The sequence below is a fragment of the Dendrobates tinctorius genome, unplaced genomic scaffold (genome assembly GCF_039654945.1).
Source record: "Dendrobates tinctorius isolate UK_male_01 unplaced genomic scaffold, ASM3965494v1 ptg000129l, whole genome shotgun sequence".
NCBI classification, from domain to species: domain Eukaryota; kingdom Metazoa; phylum Chordata; class Amphibia; order Anura; family Dendrobatidae; genus Dendrobates; species Dendrobates tinctorius.
This window is the reverse complement of record NW_027361797.1, coordinates 47,894,158-47,917,198: the sequence shown is the minus strand read 5'-3', so window position 1 is coordinate 47,917,198 and position 23,041 is coordinate 47,894,158. Positions and strand designations below refer to the sequence as shown.

The window sequence follows — 23,041 nt, the reverse complement described above, 5'->3', positions numbered from 1 at the left end:
GTCGAAAAGTTGGACTACATCTGTTTTCGACTCCTTGCCGGATCAAAATAAATTTACACTGCAGGAAGATCTACCCCTCATTTTATTTTGTGGTGCTGAGGTTCCTACCTCTATTAGTCTGGACCACAAGTCCCTTCCTTGTGCACACAATTCTTTTAAAAGGACAATGTGCCGGTCTTTCTCCTTCCAATTTTCATTTTTGTATTTTTGTAGTGTTATCAGACCCCGTTCTTACGGGACGGGGCTGCCCATATGACGTTTGACCTTGCTCCATTCTGGTTCTCACGGGTCTGAATATGGCTGAGTGCAGGAGATAATAGATTGTAGTCAACGGCACAGGAAATTCAGATAAGAGCCATTAGGTTCAGCGTCTCCTTAACAAGACGGATTAAGTGGATCTATATAAGGGTTAACGCTACGCCGGGAGAAGGTAATCAAGCAATAATCTGATGACACATCAGCCCAGCCAACCCACTGCTCTGCTCCATCCTCCCCTCTAATAAGATCTGAAGGGATAAGTCTTCGGAAATCATATCCACATAGCTGCCAGGAATGATAAATGAACAGAATACAGACGTGTAATGCAATAGACGTAGAGCGCCGGCCTGATAAGCTTTCAGAAATCCATAAACAGAAGTGCATTAGGTGCCGTATATCCATAAAGGTGGAAATTTATCAATTTCCTTACGGCCTTATCCAGCGCTAATATAAAGGCTTCACGTAATACAGAACATTTTCATGGGTTATTCCAAAATGCCGAATGGTGTACTTCGCGTTAAGGTGGCCCAAAGGATTTGCTTTTTAGAGAGTAAATGGAGCCATAAAATATAATCTACTCTGCAAATTTAAGAAGAATATAATACATTATGATGCGGGGTTTATCACGCTCACATGCATTTATTGCAGTTTACGCTGGATAAACATCCGGCTACGGCACAAAGTAGAGGCTGGAAGAAAAGAAAATCAGAATAAATGTAGTTATTTTAATGTCACAATGACAAGTGACAGATCTTAATACGCGCAATAGCAAAGTGAAGGCAACAGTAGAAAGACTATTAGGAGTTATGGCAGTCAATAGAAGTGCGGCTTTTCGAGCTGATGGAAGAAGACTCCGTAAATGAAAATTTAGGGGTTATTAATGAAATCGCTTTTAGACAAATTTATGGATGGTCGGCTGGAGATATTTAGACTTTTGCCGGTTCTGTAGAATGGAAAGCCTTTCCTTAGGGTAGGCCATCATTTTTAGATTGGTGGGGGTCTGACTCTTGTCCTCCGGTCGGCTATCTATTTAAAGGGTTGAAGACATCACAAATAGTGACGAGTGAACGTGCTGGGGTAAGGTCTAATCCGAGCATGCTCGGGTGCTAACTGAGTGACTTTGGCGTGCTCGATAAATATTTGCGAGTCCCCGCGGCTGTTCAACAGCCACAACACATGTAGGGATTATCTAACAAACTGGCAATTCCTGCAAGTGTTGCGGGTGTCGAACAGCCCTAAGACATGCAGGTGCGGGGGCTCGAACATATTTTTCAAGAACATCGAAGACACTCGGTTAGCACCCAAAAACGGTCGGATTAGACCTTATCCCAGCATGGTCGTTCTTCACTAATCACAAGGTCACAATATTAACGCACTGCAGGATGCAGCGTGTGCCATGAAAAAGGCAGAGGCAGCACAGGGACAAAATAATGGTGAAACAACCACTCACACCGACCCTTCATGGTGGACGTGGTTGCCTAGTATTATAAATGCAGTGGCAGATATATCATAGGTACAACGTGGGCAGCCGTTCAAGGGTCCAAGCGTTAACGGGGCCACATTTACCTTCAAATCAACAAGCAGGTCCCGAGACATACACAGAGAGCGGCCCAGATACTGTTCTTGCATAGAGGCCCCCTTCAGTCTGTGTCCGCCACTGTATAAATGCACGCAGATGCAACTTGTATAGGGCGCCAGTCACACAGATACGAGTAGCGCACAGTGTCTGGCTTACAGTCTATTAGTGACGACCATACTATTAGATCAGACGGCTGCGCAAAAATATGTAAGCGCACCACACAAGGACAGAGACCATATTCTCCAAGCTAACACTATAGGACCTGGTTGCACCTTTCAAAGGATGAAAAAAAAAGTGCAATAAAAAAGATGCACAAGGCACTTGTCGACAGTTTGGTCAAAATTCACAAAATTACAACCCACTGCCAGGACGATGGTACACTCCTGAATGATTCACAGATTGGACAAGAGGCATGGCTGTGCCGCTGATCTGAACTGGACGCATTCTAATGCTACAGAGGTAACGTTACCTCTGCAACATCAGAAGAGACCAGAGGCACTGAAGCTGGCTGGATTCAAGAGCAGAAAGCTGTAAGCTATAGAATTAAAAATCCTTCCATCCTGAAGAATAAAGTGGTTTTTTATTTTAAATAACAAGTAAATTGCGGAGTCGCTGGTTTTACAAGAACTTTGCAATTTTTACCCTATTACCACGCTGACACAAACTCTTTAAATAGGAAAAATCTTTGACAGAAGGCACAGCCGTTCCTAAAATTATAGCGCTATGCCTGGTAAGTAACGATGTTGTTAAAGCCCCTTTAGACAGATTCTACTAGTATTATTTGGGGACTTTATGGAGCTATTATTTGTTTTATGCAAGTTGATATTAATTTACCACTGTACGGTAATATTTAAAGATGAGCGAACGTGCTGGGATAAGGTGTGATCTGAGCATGCTCGGGGGCTAACCGAGTGTCTTCGGCGTGCTCGAATACTATGTTCGAGTCCCCGCGGCTGCATATCTCGCAGCTGTTTGACAGACACAAAACATGCAAGGTATTGCCTGTTTGTTAGACAATCCCTGCATGTGTTGCGCCTGTCGAACAGCTGCGAGACATGCAGCCGCGGGGACTCGAACATAATATTCGAGCACGCCGAAGACACTCGGTTAGCACACAAGCATGCTCGGATAACACCTTACCACAGCACGCTTTCTCATAACTAGTACTATTTACTCCTGTGGCACTATTGAGTGATATATTTTAGTGTAATTTTACTAGTATATGACATTATTATTTAGGATCTAAAGTGTATGACACTGATAAGGGACTATGCAGTCTGATTATCTGTACACAAGCCAGCACTATGGTAATTCTGGCCATAAAACAAAGCCATGATTGTAGGTGTGACCTTGGGGTCCCCAACAGAACCCTGAATAGTTGAGAGAAGGAGTACGCACAAGTATGGCCTGTCTTTGTGGAAGTAAACGGGGGCTGTAGAAATCACCGTTAATGAATACGGTAATTCATCTACTCATGATTCGATGAAGCAATTTTTGACACAGAGATACATATATGTACCAAATACACAGTGCATGACCCTTACAATAAAAGAATGACATGGACTTACTCTGCTTTTTTGCGTTTATGGTATGAACGTCTCCACGGATTCCTCCACGTCTTCCGTTTTGCTAAGGACAAGTCTGGCAGGAAAGCAGCCAAGGATCCTTCTATCTGATCGGGCTTTCCGCATAGAGCGTGTTCCGTTGAACAGTAGTAAGAACATTCTCCATAGAAACAAATGTTGTTTGCTGTAAGAAAAACAAACTGTGAGATAGATTCAGTCTAATGCACGGAGGGCGGCAGAAAACGAAGAGAAAGAAGAAAAAAAACGTCAAAGAAATATCCAGACTCAGGTCAACGTCAAGGTCCATCTGCAGTTTGCCCAAGCTTTGTCATCACAATTGTATTATCTGTTGGTAGAGATAGGAATTCCTTCTGGAATGGACTTTATTTTTGTAAGCAATGAGAACTCTTAGGCCGGGGTCACACTTGCGAGTGCACTGCAAGAATCTCGTGCGAGTATCTTGCCTCAATACCCGGCACTGCCGCCGGCGGTTCGGACCGGAGCGTTCAGCTGCATAGAAATACATGCAGCCACACACTCCGGTCCCGAGTGCCGACGGCAGTGCCGGGTATTAATGTGAGAGACTCCCGCGAGTTTTTTGCAGTGCACTCGCAAGTGTGACCCCGGCCTTACCCATCATCGACTATTCCAGAAACCATACATGAAGTTTATGAACTGTCTCATTTAGGACAAAAAAGTCTACGTGTATGTTTGCAGTTTGTGTTTTTGTTTGAGTTTATGTTTTATCTTTGCGGTTTATGTTTTAGATGTGGGGATTATGTTGGTGGTTTACGTTTATATTTTATGTTTGTATTTTATGCTTGCAGTTCATGTTTTAAGTTTGTTGCGATTGATGCTCACATTTGCTATTTATGTTTGAAGATTGCAGTTTATTCGCGGTTTAGGTTTTATGCTTGTGGTTTTTGCTTTATGTTTGTGATTTATTTTTATGTTTTAGGTTTATGTTTACATTTTATATTTGTGTTTTAAGACTGCAAGGTTATGTTTGCGTTTTTTGTTCATATTTTATGCTTGTGTTTTATGTTTGCAATTGATGATACTGGTTTGTTTTAAGTTTGTGATTTCTATATATATTTTATGTTTGCGGTTTATGTCTATAGTTTACTTTCATGTTTTAAGATTGCATTTTATTTGCGGTTTATGTCTGCGTTTTTTGTTTAGATTTTATGTTCGTGTTTTATGTTTGCAATTTATTTTTATGTTTCGGGTTTATGTTTATATTTTATCTTTGTGTTTTAAGACTGCGGTTTATTTTTTATGCTTGCGTTTTTTGCTCCTATTTTATGTTTGGGATTCATGATTCTGGTTATGTTTTAAGTTTCCGATTTCTGTATAGATCTTATGTTTGCGGTTTCTATTTATATTACATGTTGTGTTTTATGTTTGCGGTTTCTGTTTTTAACTTTGCGGTTTAACATACCCATGGGAAATCTGGATCTTTTGAACACAACACGGAGGCAAAAATTTTACAGTTTTATTTTTGCCATCTGAACAAATATATAGTAGATTAAAAGGTTTATATAGGCAGGGTCAAAACCTACGTTGTCAATTCTGTTCTTCAGCTCTGTATTAGGAACAGATAAAAAAACAAACTGATGGAGTGCCGTAAGGCAGAAGCCATTGACTATAATAGTCTGTGTTACGTTTGTTGCACGTTTGTTGTTTGTAGCATTTCATTGGGATTTCTCTATGGGATATCACTCTCCTTAATGGAATATACAGTATCTCCTACCTAGATTGGTGGTGGGTGTCCACCAGCAAGGATAGCAATAAGGATGGATGGTAACGGAGAAGAAACTACCACCTGATGAAGATGGGGTCACCGTCGAAACGTGTTGTGGGCTAAAAGAAAGATAAAATATTCTGTCTGTGTGTTCCTAGTGCTCCGTGACCGGCTATTTTACTATCTTCCTTTGGAAGTGTTTGGCTGGAGCCGCGGAGGATCACTCGGGCCATCCCCCCTGGCGCTCCCCAGTGACCGCAATTGTATCTGTTTCACCAGCTAGGATAGACTTTCTAAGGACATGTACAAATGTCAGAGCTGATTAAAATTCCCTCATAGCCTCCCTGACATGTTTTGCCATGACTGGCTTCATCAGGGGACAGAGGCTAGGCTTCTATTGTCACATTTGTTGGGCCCTTCATTGTTAAGGGAGCCTAAACATTAGACTAAAGTGGGCTAAACACTTCGATATAGGAAGGATTGGTCAGCAGTCTAATACAGTATGTATTATGTATGCACTCTCCCTTCGAGTGGTGATGTTGGGGGACATAATGGTCAAGCAGATGTTAGATATTCAGGAGGTGGCGCTACTTCCCAATCCCAAAGTCGAAATCTGTAATTCCGGCACTTGCATGAGCTAATTACGGATCATTTTTTTTACACTATTTCTGATTTTCAGGATACATATACTATATTACAACATCTCACGGCTGATATTCAATAACCATATTGAATTTTTCTGCGCATTATGCCGCGGGCAGCCGTACACTGTTGATAAATCTAATGTAATCATTATTTATGCTCTCCCCACTCGATTCATAAACAGAACTAGAAGTTTAATTGCCTCCTAATAAATGCCACAAGTCAAGTTAGTCAGAAACAAAAAAAATGAAAAATTAAATTTCATCCGTAAACTCAGGAGATTACAGATAAAAGCTCGACGCGCCTCTGTACCATCACTAAACAAATTCCTGGGGTCTACAAAACAGATAAATGGGGAGCGGTGAAAATAATCCACCCTTAACGAAATCAAAATGCTGATGCATTGGAATCATAGAGTAAACCAAGGCCCAGATTGAATTTCATAGTGCCGCCTAACCATCCCCACACAGAACATTACGGAATATTGAATAAAAAATATTGACAGATTTCACAGGGAGAGAACTTTATCAGCCGAGCTGAAGGATGATCAGCCGGCAGAGGAGGCAAAATTGCAAATTATTAAGGCTTTTTGGCAGCGTAGACTCTGAATATATGAATAATAGTTCCCTGTGCTATTTTCTTGGATGGGAGTAATGTGATATTTTGCTTGGTTTTAGATGGAAACATCCATAAAAGAAACACCTGAATTGCTTTAAGAGGATCGGACGTCGTCGTTGCGCGGTCTGATGGAGTAAAGTAAGTAAAATTACGCCCCTGCTTCAACAAGACGTCAACTGCACATACTAATATTTTCATGTATTCATAGATGCCGAGTATCTCAGCAGCTGATATAGTTTATGTTATCGCTCTAGACGTTTCAGGAAATGAGCGTGTAATACCGCCAGGATAGTACACCAATAACAACACCATACAATGAAAAATAACAGTACCATAAAGTGCATAAATAACTGCACTATAACGTGTCAAAGAACAGTACTATAGGGTGCCTAAGTAATACCACCATATAGTGAAAAATAACAGTACCATATGGTGCCTGAAGATTATAGCCCTAGTGCCAAATAATGGTACTACAGGGTGCATAGATACCACCTTATAATGAAAAATAACAGTACCATAATGAGCATAAATAATAGCACTATAACGTGCCAAAGAACGGTACTATAGGGTGCCTAAGTAATACCACCATACAGTTGTGGCCAAAAGTATTGACACCCCTGCAATTCTGTCAGATAATACTCAGTTTCTTCCTGAAAATGATTGCAAACACAAATTCTTTGGTATTATTATCTTCATTTAATTTGTCTTAAATGATAAAGCACAAAAAGAATTGTCCTAAAGCCAAATTGGATATAATTCCACACCAAACATAAAAAAGAGGGTGGACAAAAGTATTGGCACTGTTCGAAAAATCATGTGATGCTTCTCCAATTTGTTTAATTAACAGCACCTGTAACTTACCTGTGGCACCTAACAGGTGTTGGCAGTAACCAAATCACACTTGCAGCCAGTTGACATGGATTAAAGTTGACTCAACCTCTGTCCTGTGTCCTTGTGTGTACCACATTGAGCATGGAGAAAAGAAAGAAGACCAAAGAACTGTCTGAGGACTTGAGAAACCAAATTGTGAGGAAGCATGAGCAATCTCAAGGCTACAAGTCCATCTCCAAAGACCTGAATGTTCCTGTGTCTACCGTGCGCAGTGTCATCAAGAAGTTTAAAGCCCATGGCACTGTGGCTAACCTCCCTAGATGTGGACGGAAAAGAAAAATTGACAAGAGATTTCAACGCAAGATTGTGCGGATGTTGGATAAAGAACCTCGACTAACATCCAAACAAGTTCAAGCTGCCCTGCAGTCCGAGGGTACAACAGTGTCAACCCGTACTATCCGTCGGCGTCTGAATGAAAAGGGACTGTATGGTAGGAGACCCAGGAAGACCCCACTTCTTACCCCGAGACATAAAAAAGCCAGGCTGGAGTTTGACAAAACTTACCTGAAAAAGCCTAAAATCTTTTGGAAGAATGTTCTCTGGTCAGATGAGACAAAAGTAGAGCTTTTTGGGCAAAGGCATCATCATAGAGTTTACAGGAGAAAAAAAGAGGCATTCAAAGAAAAGAACACGGTCTCTACAGTCAAACATGGTGGAGGTTCCCTGATGTTTTGGGGTTGCTTTGCTGCCTCTGGCACTGGAATGCTTTACCGTGTGCATGGCATTATGAAGTCTGAAGACTACCAACAAATTTTGCAGCATAATGTAGGGCCCAGTGTGAGAAAGTTGGGTCTCCCTCAGAGGTCATGGGTCTTCCAGCAGGACAATGACCCAAAATACACTTCAAATAGCACTAGAAAATGGTTTGAGAGAAAGCACTGGAGACTTCTAAGGTGGCCAGCAATGAGTCCAGACCTGAATCCCATAGAACACCTGTGGAGAGATCTAAAAATGGCAGTTTGGAGAAGGCACCCTTCAAATATCAGGGACCTGGAGCAGTTTGCCAAAGAAGAATGGTCTAAAATTCCAGCAGAGCATTGTAAGAAACTCATTGATGGTTACCGGAAGCGGTTGGTCGCAGTTATTCTCATTGATGGTTACCGGAAGCGGTTGGTCGCAGTTATTTTGGCTAAAGGTTGTGCAACCAAGTATTAGGCTGAGGGTGCCAATACTTTTGTCTGGCCCATTTTTGGAGTTTTGTGTGAAATGATCAATTTTTTGCTTTTTGCTTCATTCTCTTTTGTGTTTTTTCATTTAAGACAAATTAAATGAAGATAATAATACCAAAGAATTTGTGTTTGCAATCACTTTCAGGAAGAAACTGAGTATTATCTGACAGAATTGCAGGGGTGTCAATACTTTTGGCCACAACTGTATAGTGAAAAATTACTCTACAACACAGTGCCTGAAGATTATTGCCCTAGTGCCAAATAATGGTACTATAGGGTGCATAAATAATACAACCATATTATGGAAAAAAAAACAGTATCATAATGTGCATACTGTATATAATAGTAGCAAAAAGTTCCAAATAAGGCTGTCATAAATGATCAGATAATGATACTATAAAGTGCCAATATAAAGCCACCAGACAATGAAAAATAATAATACCATAGTGTGCCTAAATAATACAACTCTACTTTACAAAATATCGATATCATATATAAAGGACCTCAATGTTTCTATCATACAGTGCCAAATAACTGCACCATTGAGTGCTTATATACTGTACATGTATTCATTCAATAAAAAATAACAGTACCATACAGTGCCTGAAGATTAGTGCCCTAGTGCCAAATAATGGTACTATCAAGGCTATATACTGTAGCTGCAATGGGAACCACAGGGTGAGAGGGGCATCCAGTACAATAACATTATTCATTTTGAGGGTGGTATCTCTTCTTTGAAGTGCAGCAGCATTTCAGAGTAAATTATTCAAGGCTGCAATAACATAGCCGGTGTCCGACGCATGCGGCCTGTGGTTCACACAGCATGGATTTCAGGATAGGTTCGACCAATCAGACGTCTGCATTGAGCATGTATGGTCCTCCTCCACTTAACAGAGAGACATATTTGGCTGCTTATAAAATTAACCCTAGTGTCTATCTAAAATAGGAAAGATTGCGAGCCCCAATGAGGACAGGAACTAACATGATTGGTGACAATCTCCGTACAGAACTGCAGAATATATTGGTGTTCTATAAGTAACAGAAAATAAATAAGATATTTATTAGATTAGTTTAAAAAAAAACTACGTTTTTTTTCCCCAGAAACAGTGCCTCCTTTTTCCACAGGCTGGGTCAGGTATTGCATCTCAACCCCATTCATTTTAACTTGCAATACCAGACCCTGCCTTTGGACAAGAGTGGCGCTGTTTCTGGAAAAAAATTTGACTTCTCTGTCAATTGCACCATAACCTGATTATTTTCAACTCCACTCCCAACGGGTCTGCGTTTAATCCTCTGCGCATGTATAGGTAAGTGTTTTTTTTTTTTTGTTTTTTTTTAACGTACGTTCAGCAAATCCTCTGTAACTAAGGCAAGTGGTGCATAAATTGGCTCTGATATGCGGATAAATATGAGAAATCCCAGTTTAGAAAAAAAATACAAAAAATATAAAATATAAAAAAAACACACAAAAAAAAACAACAACAGATAAAAGCAATTTAAAAGAGGCTTAATAACCAGCATGACTGTCTGCTTTTAAGGCAGGGCACAATCTCCAGCAGCCTCTTTGCTTGGTGTGATAACAATTTTATTTCATTTTCGCAGCAGTGTCCCTTGTGATAAAAAATAAATGATTTATAAGGAAATCTTCTAAAGGGGAGAAGACAAGGGAAGGAGGCTCTCGCTTCCATCTGATTCAAATTCCATCTTCACATGAGCACAATATATTCCATTTGTTAGCGGAAATCTCGCACGTTCCTCTGCTTGGTTATGTACTTCAGATGAAATCTATGTCCTTCCTATGTGTTGTGATGTCTCAACAAAAACTACAGTGTATACTTACAATAATGCTCTGGATAATTCTATCCCAAAACTGAAAATTACAAGGTCTGGCGGGCGGCGTTTGTGCCGGTTCACATGCCGCTTCCTGTCTGCGCAGCACTGCTTGGCTTATTCTGTATGCCAGGTGCACCTCCAGTATATATTAGATCATACAGTATTTATGGACAGTGCATGGTACCATAGGCTGGGTATAATTTCCAGTATATAGTATATTGGTGTGTAATATCATCAGGAAGGCATCTGATTGGCTCCAAACATACAGCCAATGTCCTTAAAGAGACTTCATCATTAGGATCAACCTTCCTAAGCCCTCTATGTTGGCTTGTAGGTCATAGGAAGCTGGATAAAATGATTCCTTGATATCTGCAATCCGATGTGTCATTCCCGAAAAATCTACGTTTTTCTTAATATGTAAATGAGCTGTTAAGATCTATGGGCCGGACATAGATCTCCCTGAGGGTGTGGCCCCCTTTTCACTGAACTGGGCAGTTCATATTAAGTCCCTCTAAAGCTGGTCATCTGGTTGGGACCTAGTGACTGCCACTGTTCACACTAGGTAGGTTTTGACATTAGAGAGTGTAGGTCCCAGTTGGGTATACCTTGTCGCGGTGGGACAGCTTTATGCTTTTTTTCATCAAAGACAGTGTTTACTAGATACCCTATGTTAATTATTTAATGCAGTTGCTTTTTTATATGCACATACTGTCTTTTTTTTTGTTTTGCTCCTTGAGAATTTACCTGCAGAGATTATTATAAATGAAAAAGGGGGTGTTACAATGTGACATGTTGTCACGGGTTTACCGCAACAGAGAGGAGCCGGAAGACTGCAGCGTCTGATTTCTCCTACTCCTCCACTGTTTAGAAGCACTTCACCTTCATATTAAACAGTGCAGGTTTCTTTTACCAGTGCAGGGGTTAATCTGCTCAGTAGAGAGCTCTTGGAGCTTTCCTGCATTAAGGCTCTCAGCTGTTCACTGTTGTCCACTCCTCTCTGCTACATATTCAGGGCCCTGGCAAGCACTACCTGCCAGAGCCAGCCTCATGCTGCATGGTTTAGGAGATGGTGGTTTATTGCTGTTGATGTTGTTTGAGAAGGTGTTGGGTGGATTTATCTGTGACTGTTGCTAGGTTTTGTATGTGTGCTAATTCCCCTCCTTCTCCTACTTTGGTTTTACCCTATCCTCCACTCCCCGGTGTTTACCTCTGTTGTCTGTGTGAGTATATTTGTATGACTGATATTTTCCTTTTTCCCTGTATTTATTACCTTGTTAGTCTCGTTGGTTTCTTATGTACACTACTACTCCTCTCTTCCTTGGGGAAGAGTACCGACTGTAGGTGGATTCAGGAGCTAAGGCAAGGTATGTGGCTCTGGCGTCATCACCATCAGAAGTAATCCGGGAAACAGGGTGAGCTAGGGCGCCCCTAGCGTTAGAGGCAGGGAAGGAGCCCCTGGTCCCGGGACACCTGACAACAGAGTAATAACACATATAATGACTGACAGCCTGCTCTCCTGATCCACATGTTTAAACTGGTAACACCCCCTGTCATTTATAATAAGCTCTGGAAGCAGGTTCTCTGAGAGATCTATCTCCGGCCCATAGATCTTACCAGCTCATTTACATAATATGAAAAACGGAACAAAACATCGGATTGCAGATATCAGGGTATCATTTTATTCAGTTTCCTATGACCTGCACACCCATATAGACAGCTTAGGAAGGTTTATCCTACTGAAAGATTCTTTTTAAGATCTGTCTTCAGCATAAAAAACAACAAGTCCTGGAAGTGATAATACGGCCTCCACAGAGCCCTGATCTCAACATCATTGCGTCTGATTGGGATTACATGAAGAGACAGAAGGTTGTACACAAGCGTCATCCACAGAAGATCTGTGGTTAGTTCTCCAAAATGTTTGGAACAAACTTTCTGCCGAGTTCCTTCCTACTGTTTTGAAGGCAGAGTGCGATCACACCAAATATTGATGTGATTTAGATTCCTCTTTTGCTCCCTCACTTTGCATTTTGCTAATTGATAAAAATATACTACTAACACTTCTATTTTTCGTAGCTTTTTTTGCACACTTGCAATACTTCCATCTAGTCGTTATACCGTGTCGATGTCTGAAAAAGATTCTATGTGGAGCAGAAACGTTGCACTTTACTAAAGGAGTCTACCTCTCCACTACACTCTTTTTTTGTTACTGGATTATTGAAGTGTTGCTGTTTTTTCGATAAAGTTATGATTGTTAGATGTCAGACAGCTGGGACGTGGACCAATCACATGAACACCAGGAGGAGTAGTGAGCATGTGCAACCTCTGCACCATTCACTTTCTACAGGACAAGTGTTTGCAGATGCTCAGTAAGACTCCGTTCATAAAGTGAACTTTGCATACCCTGTTCTCGGGATCGGTTGGAGTTTCAGTAGCTAGACTCCGGGCGGTCCAACAATTATCATCTGGTGGTTATGTACAGAAAAATCCCTTTAAGACTAATTATTATTGCAGCAGATAAGACATATTTCCTGTACAGTGCGCATCAGGACAAGGTATCTCATCTTTGCCCTATAGATTGGGGGTCATTCTCTACGTCTGCCATTATTCTATAAATAAGGACAATGTCCTCCAGCTTTCTAAAGGTCTAGTATCGAAAAGCGGATCTGTCATTAGATATCACAAGACAAGCTGCATATATTATTACACAGCTCTATTGAACCTGATGAGGCTGGTGTTCCTACTGTGAAAATTCATTTTTAGAATTGTAGTACGATCCTGATTTTAACATCATTAACATTAATATCAGGCAATAAAACTCTAATAAAGGGTTATACAGACAATTCTGGCGAGGATTTTCAAAGTAAGTACATCAGCATCATCAGGTCTAAGCCTATCTAATAAGGTACGCAGTTTGTATTGTGAAATGTGGTGGTGACCAATGTCATTTAAAGCTATTGTGTGTCCCCATATAAATATAAGTGCTACCCTACCACTTAGATAAGATGCTGCTGATGATATTGACCAACCAGAGGAGCACATAGATTAGAATGGAGCTTGTCCCCCTAAAATTAAAGGGGTTATCCAGACTGTTAAAATGGATGTAGTCTCTCTTAGGAGAGGCAATCAATATTAGATCAGGGGAGACTTTTGGCCTCTTCATTGTTTACATGGAGTTTCACACCGGATCAAATTAGCAGATACAAAAATATGGCGAGTGTGTAAAAATCAGTGAAAAACCCAATGACATCCCTTTAAAACAGCTGATGAGTGGGCTAATTAAAGTCAGCTCCCATTGATATAATATTAATAACTTATCCTAGGAATATGCCATCAATTTTAAAAATCCAGATAACACAGGTCAACGAAAAAAATTTTTTTTTCTGGTGTCCAAAATATTTTAATGAATTTGGGGTATTTTTGGGGTGCTGATTCTGAATATGTCATCAGTTTTGCCAGATTGGCTCAAGTTTTTGAGATTTTTGGTATCTTATTTATAGCACTTGTTGGTAAATGCGACGCATCATCTCATTAATTTCTTTGGATTAGTACTTGAACTGAGCAGTTCTCAATATAGTTTTGTGTTAATTAGTGTTCTAAAAGTTTGTTCATAGCTTGATTTTTGCACTAACTTTATGTTGTTGTCTGTTTTCCAGTGAAAAGCATGAACTCATCATGAAGAAGTTGTCTTAACGATCCAGACTCATTCTGTTACATTTGTGGTGAATATACACTGCCAAAACATAGAAGAAACATAACAGACTTCGTAAAAAAAGTGTATTTTGCCTATTTTGGGGTTATGCTTGGGGACCAAGACAAGTTTTGGGCACCACACATAGTGTGCAAAGCATGTATCGAATTATTACGAAAATGGAGCAAAGGACAAAGAAAAAGCTTCAAATTTGGTGTTCCAATGGTGTGGAGAGAGCCAAAAAATCATCATGATGACTGTTATTTCTGTGCAGTGCAAGTGCAAGGATTCAATAAGCATAAGAAACGAAAATGGGAGTAACATGGAATCTGCAAGAAGGCCTGTCCCTCATTGTGAAGATGTGCCTGTACCTGTGTTTACCATAAATAACAGTCATCATGATGATTTTTTGGCTCTCTCCACACCATTGGAACACCAAATTTGAAGCTTTTTCTTTGTCCTTTGCTCCATTTTCGTAATAATTCGATACATGCTTTGCACACTATGTGTGGTGCCCAAAACTTGTCTTGGTCCCCAAGCATAACCCCAAAATAGGCAAAATACACTTTTTTTACGAAGTCTGTTATGTTTCTTCTATGTTTTGGCAGTGTGCATTCACCACAAATGTAACAGAATGAGTCTGGATCGTTAAGACAACTTCTTCTTGATGAGTTCATGCTTTTCACTGGAAAACAGACAACAACATAAAGTTAGTGCAAAAATCAAGCTATGAACAAACTTTTAGAACACTAATTAACACAAAACTATATTGAGAACTGCTCAGTTCAAGTACTAATCCAAAGAAATTAATGAGATGATGCGTCGCATTTACCAACAAGTGCTATAAATAAGATACCAAAAATCTCAAAAACTTGAGCCAATCTGGCAAAACTGATGACATATTCAGAATCAGCACCCCAAAAATACCCTAAATTCGATGAAATATCTTTGGCACCAAAAATGCTGTTGACCAGTGTAATCCCTCTAAAGAGTAAATATTCAGGCTACCTATAGCCACCACTAGGTGGAGCTCACTGAGTACAGATGCACAGGGCTCTCATAATACACCAGCTATATGTGGTAAATGATCTCCCCCTAGTGGCAGCTGCAAGTAACACATGCATTCTAGTCTATGATGGTGCAGTTCCGTTCGTGGCACTTGCTGACTACTGGCAGCGGTGTGGTCTGCCTCTATGGCAGGTATACCATCAGGGTGGACCACCAAGTGTCTGACAGTTCTATGCCTAGACTGTGGTGATATCTAATATAGATAAGCTCAACTACAGATACAACTATGGAAAAAATATCATCAGAGCTGATTACAGCTTTCCTGTCCCGACCTGACATTATATCCAAAGTGATGACAAATTGAAAAGTCCCATTAAAGCCAATGGGATCTGATGGGATCCAGGTATTCTCGGCATGTTCAACCATATGGATGAAAGCTATAGAATCTCCGTAATAAGCTCCTAGAGTTTGTATTCGGTGGTCAATACAAAAGGCACATTCATCCCCCCCCCCCGATGGCCGATGTATGCTTCTAGGAAAATGCATGTGATCTGTGTGCACACAAGACAAAGGACAATGATCGGAATTGTGCTCTCTCAATGGATTCTTTCACCGGGAGCACAGTTATCAGATTTTCCCTCTAAGCCTGTTTTACGAAGCTGAAAGCAAAGAAAATCTGAATTACTATAACACCAATTTCATGCAAATTCTCATCATCCACTTTACTTGCCCTTAAAGGCATTCTTTGCTAATGCCAGCTTGTTAGAAGGTTCCCTTTAAAATAAGCAGATAACAATGTGTCCCCTTGTTGGGACGCGCACCGATCAGCTGTAATACGGATGGAAATCTGGATGTAAATGTTCAAGTTTCCCTGCAGCACCCCCGCAGGAGAAGCTGAGTATTACACTTTGCCCATCCAATCTAATGGGTTGTCTGTGGAAGGCTGGACAGAAGAGGTCCCCCGGAACGAGAGACACTCTATGAAGCTGCTCCTCACAAACTGATGAGGATCCTGAGAAGAGGAACAGAATTCAATTCCTATAATGGGTATATACTGTAAATATGGGTTTCTACTCCAGACAATCCCTAAAAAACACCAGACTTTGCCATCATCTTTTCGGTGGCTCCACTGGCGGCGGCTTTCTCTCTAAACTGTTAAGTATAGAGAGTTGGTGACTTCCACTAAAAATGAGCATGTCACTTCTTTTATCGGCTTCAGGATTTACAAACCCTTGTTCATTTTATGTGGTGCTTTTTCAGGTGGTTTCCGGGCGAAACTTACCTGAAAAAGACATAACCTAAAAATACTTGGGAAAACTTTTCCTATTCGCTTCATTGAGCAAGCTCCTTTGTAGTTCATATGAGTTTTTTGGTGTTTTCTGAAAAGGTTTGGAATAACATCTATTAGGCAAATAAAGGGTATGCCACTTTCTTAAAGGCAAAAAGGCAAAAATTGAAAGAAAAATAAAAACTTTTCCAAAACTCTCCTCCAAAAAAAGAAGCGTTTCGAGAAGCGGTTTCTCATTAAAAAATCATGTGAATTCACTGCCTGGTTAAGCCCAAAGCCACATCCATTATCACCCTGGTGAATCCACATCTCCATTAGACCTGCTTACATATAAATCACCATCAATACAGAGAATTTCTGGGACTCGTTAAGAACCGTAATGGCCTACAGACATCATTATGGGCAGATCTCGGTTTCTCTTCACTATACTAACCCTCCTCCTGGTCCACAGGACACCAGAGATTTCCATATCCCCTTTTCTCATCTCCTCTGGAGTCATGCATGTGCAGAAAAAGCCTAATTAAATACATGAGAAATGATGAGGCACCCACCAGCCTATGTACGGAGATAAAAACTTGGAAGATTTATAACAAGTCCCTCAGGAAGAAGAGTCAGCGATACTTCTAAAATGTCAAGATATTCTTCCTCCCCTGTTCATTTCCGAGCCGGCGGAGCACCATCCTGTGCCTGAGAGTTTCGCCATGCTTTGTGCCCTCTGGGGCTCCACTAGGTATATCGATGACTAATATTTCAAGCTAAAGTTACACTTAAGAAGAATTTTCTTTTGAACCTGCCCTTAAAAATACCATTATAGGGGGCCTCAATGATGGCATCATGATGATACTTCATTACCGATACTGATCTACCGGCTTCATGTATGGAAAGCAGCGGGTAACCGGGTAGAGCAGCAAGAGGGGAACAGGAAAGATGCAGATGCGTGCGCCAATTATAAAGCGTGCAAAGCAGGGCTGACAATTTCTATGTGCTTGCTGCCATTCTTGTTACCCACCTCATCAATCAGACCACGATAACTCAGCAATGGCGGTATAAAGATTTTATACCCAAAAGGTCCAGTTTTTTTTTCCTTCTATTAAAGATATTATCCAAAAAAATAAATAAATAAAAAAGATTTGTCAGCGCTACTCAGTGTTTACTAAATACTTGCATTTTTTATAAATGATCAGATCTGGAGAATTTTTGTCCTCATAAAACTTATGTTGTTCCTCAGTTAGGCTATGTTCACACCTTGCATTTTTGCTGCATTTTTTCCCGCAGGTAAAACCTGTTCTCTTGGAAGTAAAGAAGTTGCTTAAAAAAAGCAGATTTTACTGTGTTTTAGCGGTGTTTTTTCAGGTTGCCAAAATTCTTTCAGACGTCAGACACATTCAAATGTGTTTCCACGGACCATGTGTCCGCGGGCAAATTACGCTGACATGTCCATTTTTTTAACACAGCAGCACAGGCAGTAAAATGTCCGGCACACTGATGTCACACCGGTGAACTAACTGAGCTTGAACTGTGGTGAACTCAGTGACTTTTTATCACAGTGCTGAGGTCACTGAAGTTCAGCAGCCCAGCTGGGAACTCAGCCTCAGTGACCAGTGGTAACCTCATTGATAGAGATGAGCAACTTTGCCTTTTTTAGGGTCGAGTCGGGTTTCATGAAACCCGACTTTCGCAAAAGTCGGGTCGAACGAAATAGGCCGACTATAGGGAAAAGTTGGAGGCCGACTGAAACACGAAACCCAATGCAAGTCAATGGGGAAGCAAAGTCGGCAGGGAGTGGAGGACAGGAAACACACATACAGTGCCCATTTCAATGCCAAAAACATCAATTCTTATTACTGAAGCTTGTCAACCTTAATTTACTTCATAATAATAGTTACACATTGAAAACTGGGGGTTATTTGGCTAAAGTTGTGGGGGGTTAGGGCTGGCTCCAGGTTTTCGTGGGCCCTGGGCTAAAGAGTGTCAGTGCGCCCCTTTAACACATACCACAACTCATGATGCTCCGATACGGCACAGAAATATAGGTATAGTACAATGACAAATACTTCACTGCTTACATGACATGACTGATCTATTGTAAATTGTACAATAGCTCAAAAAAAGGACAGTATATTACTCCATACAGTATTATGGCCACCATATTGGCGCCATTCAGAATAATGAGCCCCATATATTTCTCCATACAGAATAATTGGCCATGGTCACATATAATGTTCCATACAGTATATGATGAGCTCCACATAATGCTACAGTATATGATGGTCCCCATGGACGATGCTCCAGTGTATAATGGGCCCTAATAATGCTCCATATATAATGGGCTCCATTTCTAATGCTCCACTGTATAATGGGCCCCGTAAATGCTGCTCCAGTGTCTGATATCCCCCATTTGGAATGCTCCAGTATATGATGGGCCTCATGGATGATGCTCCAGTGTATGATGGGCCCTAATAATGCTCCATATATAATGGGCTCCATTTCTAATGATCCAGTGTATAATGGGCCCCGTAAATGCTGCTCCAGTGTCTGATGTCACCCATTTGGAATGCTCCAGTATATGATGGGCCCCATTTTTAATGAAACCAGGCATGGTATGTGAAAAGAGCTCCATGGAGTAATCTGAAGTGTGTGCTGCGGCATCCTTCACTTTTGGTGTGGGTGAAGGACACAAGGGAAGGGGTTGCTCCTGACCAGAAGCCTGCACTGACGACTCAGTGCTTGCATTTTTTGAAACTTCAGAAGAAGAGGCGATAGAGCTGGAGGCTGTTTCAGCAATGTAAGCCAAAAACAGTTCCTGATGCTCCGGCATTAAAAGCAGTCTACCTACTCCCAGAAAAGGGAGCCTTACAGGCCTTCCGGAGCTACACCATGACGCAGGCTCAACACCTCCTGCCTTAGCTGCTATTGTGTTTTTGGCATTACCAGCAGATGCACCACCACCACCATCAGTACCAGGTGCCCCCCACGCCCACGTCCGCATCCTCTTCCACCATACTTCCTCATATTTTGGAAAATGGACCCAAAATACCAGCAGATATATGGTACTGTATCAGAAGCGTACAGCTCTATACAGTCTAGGTATAACAGTAAATCTCTGTATATATTTCATGAGTCATACACAGACGCTCACAGGCTCAGTATGGATTACACAATAAAATAAAAAGTTGAAAAAGGGTACAGTATCACCAGATACAAGGTATATATAGTATAGTGTTAACATTCTGAATCTCCATATATATTTCAGGAGGCAGACACAAACGCTCTCAGGCCCAGTATGGATTACAAGAATATGAAAAGCTGTAAATGGGTAATGTAACACAAGCGTACAGCTGTATACAGTGTTGGGGTAATCTTAAATCTCCAAATATATTTACGGAGTAACAGACAGACGTTCACAGGCTCATTATGGATTACACCAGAATCTAAATAGCAAAAAAGGTTACTGTATTAGAGGCGTACAGCTGTATACAGTGTTGGCCAAATTTGAAATCTCGGTATATATTTCCGGAGTCACCCTCAGACGCTCACTCAGTCTGGGTTTGACCATAATAAAAAATGTTGCAAAAAAAGTACTGGACAACAAGATAGCAAGTATATATATTATAGGGTACAATTGAAATCTCCATATACATAGATCCGTACTCACTCTCAGACGCTTACTCAGTATGGATTTGACCGTAATACTAAATGTCAAACAAAGGTACTGTATACAAGATACAAGCTGTATCTAGTATAGGGTAAAAATTGGTATCTCCGATTCACCGTATATATAGAAGGCGTAAACCACACACGCTCACTCACTATGGATGATACCGTAATAAAAAATTTTGAACAAAGGTACTGTATCAGCACATAGCAGGAGTATCCAGTCTAGGGGTAATTGTAAATTTCCGTCTATACTTCCAGAGTCAGACACAGACACTCACAGGCTCAGTATGTATTACACCAGAATTTAAAAAGTAGAAAAAGGGAAAGGTATTCGAAGCGTACACCAGTATACAGTGTTGTCTTACTTTTAAATCTTCGTATATATTTCAATCTCAGTAAGCCAGTCCAGACTCTCCGCTACTGGAAACTACATGGATACAAGTACAGACGGAAAGTTGAGTGTTAGCAGAAATTTGGGAATTACTCATCGTGGGAAAACCTCCCGGTAGATGTTGCAGAGGCGATGCAGACCCTCAATTACTGTGTCTGTGGAGACAGTGAAAATGGTTCTTTGTGAAGAAAGGATTGCTTTATCGCAGTAGCGTGGATCACATCATCGTTACTCGTCTCCATCAAATTGTGATCACAGGGAGAGATGTAGACATGGTCCTCACTGCCTATCATGATGTGTCTGGTCATTATGGAGTGCAAAAGACAGAAGCCACAGGCCGTAGGCGATTCTATTGGATTGCCATGAGAGGAGACATTGAAAAATGGTGGCAGGAATGTCACACGTCTGTGACTATCACAACTGTGAAAGGTGATCATAAAGCACCACTGCATCCGCTTGTAAGTTGACGTCCATTACAAATGGTAGTCATTGATCATCTGAAGGTAGAGGCCGGCAGGACAGGCCATAGCTACATCTTAACCATCATCGATCAATACACCAAATTTCTAGTGGCCGTCCCTGTGAGGGATTTAACTGCCCAGACTACACAGCGGTGGAGCAGGGAGAGGTAAGTATTGCAACTTGCAAGTACTGTGGCCATGACCAAGCAGGGGGGGCACACTCGTGGGTGATGGTACTGGCACAGGGCCCCTCATAGTACGCTGGTGTGTCTGACGGCGAGTGGGCCCCCCCACCGTCAGAGACACCGTATTGTACTATGAGGGGCCCTGTGCCACTGCCGTCGGCCATCAGTGGGCCCATCCACCTGTTCAGAGCAACGGCACTTGCCCGGGTGTGCCAGCTGTTGACCCCAGCCCTTGGGGGGGGCAGCCCAGTTAGGGAGGTTTAAAAAATGGCATATGTTGATGTGTAGGCTGGACATTCAGCAGCTGCAAATGGCGGAATTGGGCAAGTTCGAGGAAGAGGAGGACAAAAGCGAGGCAGTTTTCTGTCACCCTATGTGTCATCAGGGGAAGGTGGGACAAAATTCTTTGAAACCCATGCATGGTTCCTTTTAATGAAGGTTAGATCATCAACATTTTGGGTCGACAGACGGGTTCTTTTTTCTGTCAGGATTGATCCATCAGCACTGAAGACTCTTTCAGATAACACACTAGCAGCAGGGCAAGCGAGCTCCTGTAAGGCATATTGTGCCAATTCAGGCCAGGTGTCCAGTTTAGAGGCCCAATAGTCAAAGGGGAATGACCTGTAAGGGAGAACATCGATATGGGAGGAGAAGTAGTTTGTAACCATAGTTGACAACTGCTGTATCCTGTCACTTTTAATCGATGCAGTATTAGCAGTCGTGTGAGCGGTACTTGAGAAATCAGTCCACAACATGGTCATGAAACCCCTGTCTCCAACTGGGAAAGCCTCAAACAAACGGTTTACCAGAGTTGCTTGTTTGTTAGCCAATATTATCTCTAGGTTCTCCTGTGGCATGATGTTGTGTAATTTGCCTTTGTAGCGTGGATCGAGGATGCTGGCCAGCCAGTAGTCGTCATCCTTCATCATCTTGGCATTGCGGTGGTCCCTTTTTTGGATCCGCAAGGCATAATCGCACATGTGGGCCAATGTTCCAGGTGTCAATAATGCACTGCCACTGCTGGGTGGAGGAGCACTTTCTGGCAAATCCACATCCCTACAGTCACGCACAAACCCTGTACCTGACCTTGGAACGCCAACATATTCTCTTGCCCCTGAGAAGCATCCTCCTCCCCAAAATAATCATCCCCATCATCCTCCTCCTCGTCCAAGATAGTTCCCTGACCAGACAATGGCTGACTGTCAGCAAGGCTTCCCTCCTCCTCCTCCTTCTGGTCCTTCTCCACTGCAGACGCCAGATCCTTAATGTGCATCAAACTTTGCATGAGCAGACGCATACGTAGGATGCTCATGCTTATGATGGCGTCATCTGCGCTTACCTGCCGTGTGCATTCCTCAAAACACTGAAGGACTTTACAGAGGTCTTTCAGCTTTGACCACTGCACATCCGACAATTCCATGTCTTCCCTCAAACTGCCTGCCCGTGTATCCTCCCACAAATGCATTACAGCCTGCCTCTGTTCGCACAGCCTCTCAACCATGTGCAGGCTGGAGTTCCACCTTGTTGCAACGTCTATAATTAGGCGGTGCTTGGGGAGGTGGAGCAATCGCTGCAGCTTCTGCATACGACTGGAGTGTACTGGCGAGCGACGGATGTGCAAGCACAGTCTTCGCACCATATGGAGAATCGATGTTAACTCCGGATAATTATTAAGGAAGCACTGTACCACCAGGTTCAAAGTGTGAGCCAGGCAAGGTATGTGTGTGAGTTTTGCAAGGGCTATGGCTGCCACAAAATTATGGCCGTTATCACTGACTACCTTGCCTGGCTCAAGATGTAGACTGCCCAGCCATGACTCAGTTTGTTGCTGCAAGTAGTTGGCCAGTACCTCTGCGGTGTGTCTGTTGTCGCCCAAAGACATCATCTTTACCACAGCCTGCTGACGCTTACCACTAGCTGTTCGATAGTGGGACACCTCATGTGCAACACTGCCAGCTGCGGATGGAGTGCTCGTGCGACTGCGATCTGTGGACGAGCTTTCGCTTTTGAAGGAGGAGGGTCGAAAGCCTACAGCCATCTGTTTCCTATACCGTGGGCTAGGCA

The 23,041-nt window shown here is 41.9% G+C and overlaps 1 protein-coding gene across 1 annotated transcript in view; it reads right to left on the bottom strand.

Annotated features, from left to right (window-relative positions):
* FAM20C (FAM20C golgi associated secretory pathway kinase) overlaps window positions 1-23,041 on the bottom strand; it is a 207,611-nt gene that overhangs the window by 26,012 nt on the left and 158,558 nt on the right. The window contains exon 6 of the mRNA XM_073543096.1: window positions 3,406-3,586. Coding sequence (XP_073399197.1) covers window positions 3,406-3,586 — 181 coding nt within the window. The remainder of the gene's footprint in view (window positions 1-3,405; window positions 3,587-23,041) is intronic.